Source organism: Notamacropus eugenii, chromosome 6 (genome assembly GCF_028372415.1).
Source record: "Notamacropus eugenii isolate mMacEug1 chromosome 6, mMacEug1.pri_v2, whole genome shotgun sequence".
Classification (NCBI taxonomy): domain Eukaryota; kingdom Metazoa; phylum Chordata; class Mammalia; order Diprotodontia; family Macropodidae; genus Notamacropus; species Notamacropus eugenii.
This window is the reverse complement of record NC_092877.1, coordinates 226,371,520-226,378,470: the sequence shown is the minus strand read 5'-3', so window position 1 is coordinate 226,378,470 and position 6,951 is coordinate 226,371,520. Positions and strand designations below refer to the sequence as shown.

Here is a 6,951-nt window from a genome sequence, read left to right as displayed (position 1 = left end):
TGCGGCCGCTGCAATTCGCGGAGCCGCCACCGCCTGGAGCCGCCACCGCCCGGAGCCGCCACCGCCCGGAGCAGCCGGGAGCGGAGCGAGGAGGAGGAGCCGCCGCCGGGAGCTGCGCGAGCAGCCGGGGCAGACGCCAGCGCCTCCGCCGGGGGTAGCAGCCCGAAGCCGAGCGGGAGCCGCAGCCGGAGCGGAGCGGGCTGACCATGCTGCTGGACGCGGGGCCGCAGTTCCCGGCCATCGGGGTGGGCAGCTTCGCCCGACACCACCACCACTCGGCGGCCGCGGCGGCGGCGGCCGCGGAGATGCAAGACCGCGAGCTAAGCCTGGCGGCGGCGCAGAACGGCTTCGTGGACTCGGCCGCCGCGCACATGGGCGCCTTCAAGCTCAACCCCGGGGCCCACGATCTGTCCCCTGGCCAGAGCTCGGCTTTTACCTCGCAAGGGCCCGGGGGCTACCCGGGTTCGGCCGCAGCCGCCGCCGCCGCAGCAGCCCTGGGGCCCCACGCCGCCCACGTAGGCTCTTATTCGGGAGCACCCTTTAACTCCACCCGGGACTTTCTGTTCCGCAGCCGGGGTTTTGGGGACTCGGCTCCGGCCGGTGGGCAGCACGGGCTATTCGGGCCAGGGGCGGGAAGCCTGCATCACCCACATACGGATGCCCAGAGCCACCTTCTGTTCCCAGGGATCCACGAGCAGCACGGCCCTCACGGCTCTCAGAATGTGCTGAACGGGCAGATGCGGCTGGGACTGCCTGGGGAGGTGTTCGGTCGCTCGGACCAGTACCGCCAAGTGTCCAGCCCCCGGACTGACCCTTACTCGGCGGCCCAGCTCCACAACCAATACGGCCCCATGAATATGAACATGGGCATGAACATGGCAGCGGCCGCCGCCCACCACCACCACCACCACCACCACCCAGGTGCCTTTTTCCGCTACATGAGACAGCAGTGCATCAAACAGGAGCTCATCTGCAAGTGGATCGACCCGGAACAACTGAGCAATCCCAAGAAGAGTTGCAACAAAACTTTCAGCACCATGCATGAGCTAGTCACCCACGTATCGGTGGAGCACGTCGGGGGCCCAGAGCAGAGTAACCACATCTGTTTCTGGGAGGAGTGTCCTCGGGAGGGCAAGCCCTTCAAGGCCAAATACAAACTGGTGAACCACATCCGTGTGCACACCGGAGAAAAGCCGTTTCCTTGCCCGTTTCCCGGCTGCGGGAAAGTTTTCGCCCGTTCGGAAAATCTGAAGATACACAAAAGGACCCACACAGGTAATTGCTCAATCTGCTGTCTCGAGGGTTGTAGAGAATGGGCCAAAATGTGGGGCTTCTCCCCGAAGGTTGAAGGGGAAAAGAAAAAACATCTCATTTTATTCGAAAGGGCCCTTGATTCTCGGACCCTGTCGACTGATTCATTCTCTCTCTCTCTCTCTCTCTCTCTCTCTCTCTCTCTCTCTCTCTCTCTCTCTCTCTCTCTCTCTCTCGTGTGTGTGTTTGGAAAAGGAAGAGAGGGCTGCTTTGTTATTGTTTAAATGCTATCTGTGGCACCCCTTTAGGAAAATACATTTTTAAATGACAAAAACACAACCAGCCTTTTCACAGTGAGAATATTTAATTTTCCAACACCCTCGAAAAATATTAGTGTGAATTGATTGCACAAAAAAATAGCGTCTATTAATTTGGTGAGCATGAGTAGCTTGGAGATTATTTTACCAATTTGTGTTTTCTATCTCATATGTATGTGTTTTCATGTGCCTTGTTTAAGGGTCGAAAAGTTCCTTTCTGAGACTGCTTCCTATTAAATTTAACTGGTGTGACCTTGGGCAATAAAACATTTTTCATTTTTAAAGTGTTTTTAAAGTCATACTCGAAGTTATTTGAGGGGGTTTACAGTGGTTTTTGCAACAGTTTGTTAAAGTATGTAATGGACGACGAAGGATTTGCGATTCCCAAAACCTGAGCTAAAACCTGGTGAGCTAAGAGCTGGGCAGCGCGGCTCCTGGTGGGGGAATCGCGTGAGAAGAGAAAGTCGCAAAAGAAACACGTCTCCCAGCTTCATATATTATTCATCTATTACCAGGTCCCAGCCAAAATTGTGCCAGACTATTTTATAATAGAAAGCCAAATATTTTAGCAACTTCTACATCAATATTTACTAGAAAACCGGACGAACGGTAGGCCTATTGTTCTCTTCTGTGTTAGGAGGGATAGTAGGTGCTAGACAAGCTTTTAACAAGGTTTAAAATTTGAGAAATTTATTTGCATCAAATGCCTGCATTAAAGTCACTGTGTCTGAACGGATGTCTTTAAAAAACAATTTAGGTGCTAATGGAATTTAATGTTAAATGATTCCCTTTCCAAAGAGGGGGATGTTTGAGTTATCACACCTCTAAATTACTCCACAAGCATTTGGAATTCTGGCAATAGGGCGTAAAAACAGTATGAAAATTAAATGGGGGTTGGGAGGAAAGATTGGAAGGCGTTTAGTTTCTACCGGATCTGCGCCTCCCTGGAATATCTAGATAATACCTTTTCCCTAAACTTTACAAAAAAAAAAAGGAAAAGGAAAGAGCGTGATGGCAAAAATCAGTAATTCTTTTTGCAGGCTGTTGGCTGAAAAATAATGGGGATAATCACCCATCTGTGTCCCCTTGCCAAAACACACACAACAGCCCTAAATTTAATAGTCTACTGGCCTCAGATAGAAATAAACTAAATCCAACAGCCTGTGTGATTTTTTAAAAATGCTGCAAATATTTTGTCATAATAACAGCTTATCAATGTTGAGGCAAACTTATTAGAAGCTACAGATCAATCCATTACTGTTAAAAAAAAAAAAAAAGCCCTCCTCAGCCTAGGCAACGCCAAATAATATTCATTAAACTACCGCCTCCCGCCCCCCTGCAAATGGACGCAGGGCTGGAATGATTTTTTTTTAATATACATCAAGCATAATTGCCATGTTTCTTCTTCCTTCAAATAGGAAAATGCAAAATTTTAAAGTGGAGCATAGTTCCTACGGAAGACACGCTTCTGCGCCCTCCCCCAAATAGGCATCCGCTGTGGAGTGGATTACAAGTCCAAGTTATTTGTTTACTATCATCAAGCCCTGCTTGTTTATGCTTTCCAGGAGAGAAGCCGTTCCAGTGTGAATTCGAAGGCTGTGACAGACGCTTTGCCAACAGCAGCGATCGGAAGAAGCACATGCATGTCCATACTTCGGATAAGCCCTATCTTTGTAAGATGTGTGACAAATCTTACACCCATCCCAGCTCCCTGAGGAAGCACATGAAGGTACTTGGGCAAGCTGGGGCATCTTGGGGAGACGCTGCTGTCTCTTTTTATTTTGGAATCTAGCCTATGGCTTAGAGTCTGGGAATAGGGTAGTGTTGGTGGAGAAATTCCTACACTAATTGGAAGGGGGAAGAGGGGCGGGGTTGCAGCTTCGGCCTAGGCCTCCAGTCCTCTGTGATCCGGGGAGCTCTTAGGAGCCGGGTCTTCTGAGGGACCCAGCTCCCCTGGTTCGGCCCCACAGCAGCTGCACTCACACCTAGTCCCCTCTTGTCCTCCCCCCTTCCTTTTGTCTTTCAGGTCCATGAGTCCTCCCCACAGGGCTCGGAATCCTCCCCAGCTGCCAGCTCGGGCTACGAGTCCTCCACCCCACCCGGGCTAGTGTCCCCTAGCGCCGAGCCCCAGAGTACCACCAATCTGTCTCCGGCTGCTGCTGCTGCGGCGGCGGCGGCGGCAGCGGCGGCGGCGGCGGCCGCTGCGGTGTCCGCGGTGCACAGGAGCAGCGGGGCTGGAGGTGGCGGCGGAGGCGGCGGCAGCGGCGGGGGAGGCAGCGGGGGTGCCGGTGGCGGCGGTGGAGGGGGCGGTGGCAGCAGCAGCACCGGCGGGGGCGGTGGGACCGGCGGGGGTCACAGTGGCCTCTCCTCCAACTTCAACGAATGGTACGTCTAAAGGAGGGGCCAATCTCCTTCTCCCAACTACCCCCTCCCAGTATTCCCCGAGTCCAACCAGCCCTCATCCTCCACCCTTCTGCAGAGAAGGGGAAGAGAACAGTTAGTGATAGTGGATGTTTCAATTATTTTTATTCATACCAGCAAAAGGATTTTAAAAAGTTAAAAAACAAAGGATCTAATCTCGAAGAGCAAAACCTTCCCTTCCAGAGTCTCTGAAACTAAAAAAAACAGCAAGGACACCCAACGACAAAAAAAACCCCAAACCAAACTCTCTTGCTTCCCTCTTCTCGCTTTTCCTCCACTCCCTCTTCCCGGTCTAGTTACTCGTCTCCCGACAAACTGTGTACATAATGGACTCCTCCTTCCTTCTCTGAGGTGGTAACGAAGTTTTAATGGATTCTTGGTGTATAGAAGTTTGTCCATTTGTAAAACGACGGTTGAGTTTCCTCCCCTCCCCCCTTTCTTGCCCAAAGTGATGGACTTTTATTTTCTTTTTTATTTTTTAGTTCCCCTGGCTTATTTTTAAGTAATGTGGAAGAAAATGGTTTATTTTGTATTGTGGTATTGAATATTGTGTTCCTTTTTATGAGGCAACTTGATTGTAATCTTCATACAACTATAGTCTGGAAGAAAAAAACCGTGCCAAAGTCTCCATTCTGTTTTTCCAACACAAATCTATACAGCACACACACACTCACACAAACACACAACACTACCACCACCAACGCTTGTGAATGTATTTTTCTGTTAGCTGGGTTTACATGTGATGTTTTAGTGCTTTTGCAAGTTCAATTTGTTAGTTCCTGTACGGAAGATTGTGGGGAAAAATAAACGTTGTGCCGTTAGCTTTTTCCGTAATAACACCCTTCCTTCTGTAAATATCCATTACCATATTTATCCATTTGTAATTAAATTATGGTATTAACTTGCTACAGAGGAAACAATATTTATAAAGAATGTTTCTTAACTATAAATATGTACAATTGTGGGCATAAACTGTTTCAGAATTTTTATTTGAAGGTTTAAGTGGTTTCATCATTTCTTGTGATGTTTTAAGAGTAATGCATACAGAAATATAATAAAAATGTGTTGAAACTGCATGAACATACTCTTCTTTTATCAAGGGTTTTCTTGAAACAAGAAAGAGACATCTAGGGCATGAACGATATATTTCTCAATGTGTAAGATGGCAGTGTTGATGTGTAGGAAGATATTTGTAGACTTAGCCAACATTTCCTTAGGGAGATACTTTCTAACTTGCCTTCTATATATGGTTAGTGACTGAGAGTAAACTAACATTTTGCAAACTTCTGGGAAACCTAAAGTTAAAAATCTTCAAAACCTTAATGGATTGTAAGAGAACATTTTTCAGCTATTTGGAATGAATTTAGAATGTAACAAGTCCTTTTTTCTTTTTTTCTCTTTTCTCTTCCTCTTCCTGAAAAGTAAAATTAGGTAACTTATTTGTAAACTTACAGGCAAGCGGTAGCACTTTGATTTTAAACTTGGCTAAATGATTATTACTTAATAATCTGAGTTTACCAATGGGCATTCCTTTTTTTCTTGATGTCTTAAGCAAAGAACTGACTACGTAAATCAATTGCAATAGTTTTCATAGTTTTGATGAATGTAATTACCCAAAAAAAGAAATAATAAATACAAGATTTAAAATTTTAATTTAGAAAATTAAACCATCAACTGTTGTTGTTGGGTGGGGGCACAGCCCCCTCCAAAAGCAACCAAAAACATCTCCCATACAGAGAAGACTGTATCAAGCAAACTAAAATAAAAACAAAATTAAAGACAAATAATTGGAATGGGGAAGCCTCTTTGTGACATCAATAACTGGTTGGACTTTTATGGTGAGGATGCAAGCACATAGAGTTTTAAAGAGCTGTTACGCCATAAGACCTAGCAAGAAGACAGAAGATAATTAAAAATAGAGACGGGGAAAGAAATGGGATGGTGAAAATACTGAGATTCCGGGAACAATCAAGACATCTCTGTCTTCTCTTGGAAATTTAAAACTCAGTTTAACCCCATTTCCAGTCTTCTGTAGGTAGTAGAGACAGACTGGGGGGACCGGGCTGTGCCAGTTATAGGGGCAGTAGCAAGCAAAGCCTGATTTGCACAGAACCTCTAGCTCCCTGCGGGTGCTAAGCTGCTTTCCACCAAAACTTGTGTAAAGCTACTGGCTTCTTTAAATCTCAGCCAGCTATGAGAGCTATTTGTGGTGATGGTGCTTGTTCATCCAGGTCTCCAATCTATATCTCACCTTCTCACTTATTTTACCCTTGATGGCTGGAAAAAATAGGCAAACATAGCTAACAGCTCCAACGACTACCACTGTTGTTTACTTAGAATGCTGGAGCTGCTACCTGTTCAGTCGACCACCATGGACAAACATAAACCAATTGTGAAGGAGGGAGGAGAGAGGATGGAGTGGGAGGAGAGTAAAAAGTCTAAGGGGCAATACATCTCCAGGGAGAAAGTTTGAGTCCATTTCAGAGTGTGGTGGGTTTGTGTATGAGTGCGTATATATGTATATATCCCAGACGCTGGAATCTCTTCACTCTCAGCTGCCTTGTAGCTGTGAAATGCCAATTCTTAAAGTAATTAGGCCACTATTAAAATCCAGTTTATAACTCATAATAATATTAAGCAAAATTATTAAAATAATTGGCATATGTTACTAAGTCTTAGGAGATTTCACCAGAAATTACAGTTGTGGGGAGGAAAGCCTCAGGTTTCTGCCATCCACCTTTCTCCCCCTCCAACTCCCCCCTCCCCTGTATTCTCTTAGTGGTGGGGAGAAGGAAGAATGTGATGCAGTTAAGCGTTATTTATTACTGATTTAGTTTTTAAAAAAAGACTAATTTCAGATAACAGTTTTAAAATATCTGTGGTTTTGAAACCTTAGTTCATTCTTAGTGGAAGAAAAGAACTTCCACCAGACAACTTTAGTCACCTCAAAGGTCTTAAGGAC

General features: G+C 46.3%; 1 protein-coding gene across 2 annotated transcripts; it reads left to right on the top strand.

Moving 5' to 3' along the window:
- Positions 1-206: 206 nt before the first annotated feature.
- On the top strand, positions 207-3,963 carry ZIC2 (Zic family member 2). Of its 2 annotated transcripts, XM_072620322.1 has the most exons (4): positions 207-1,275; positions 3,134-3,297; positions 3,595-3,746; positions 3,918-3,963. In XM_072620322.1, the coding sequence occupies exons 1-4, from the start codon at positions 207-209 to the stop codon at positions 3,961-3,963; spliced, it is 1,431 nt and encodes a 476-aa protein (XP_072476423.1). The 2 variants fall into 2 exon arrangements, with proteins under 2 accessions (XP_072476423.1, XP_072476422.1); XM_072620321.1 differs by having other exon boundaries at positions 3,595-3,963.
- Positions 3,964-6,951: the final 2,988 nt, after the last annotated feature.

Excerpts from the sequence above, each read along its gene's own strand:
- ZIC2 (XM_072620321.1), top strand. The coding sequence starts at position 207 with ATGCTGCTGGACGCGGGGCCGCAGTTCCCGGCCATCGGGGTGGGCAGC. Across the intron at positions 1,276-3,133 it reads ACACAAAAGGACCCACACAG|GAGAGAAGCCGTTCCAGTGT; the intron begins GTAATTGCTCAA and ends TATGCTTTCCAG. Across the intron at positions 3,298-3,594 it reads CCCTGAGGAAGCACATGAAG|GTCCATGAGTCCTCCCCACA; the intron begins GTACTTGGGCAA and ends TTTGTCTTTCAG.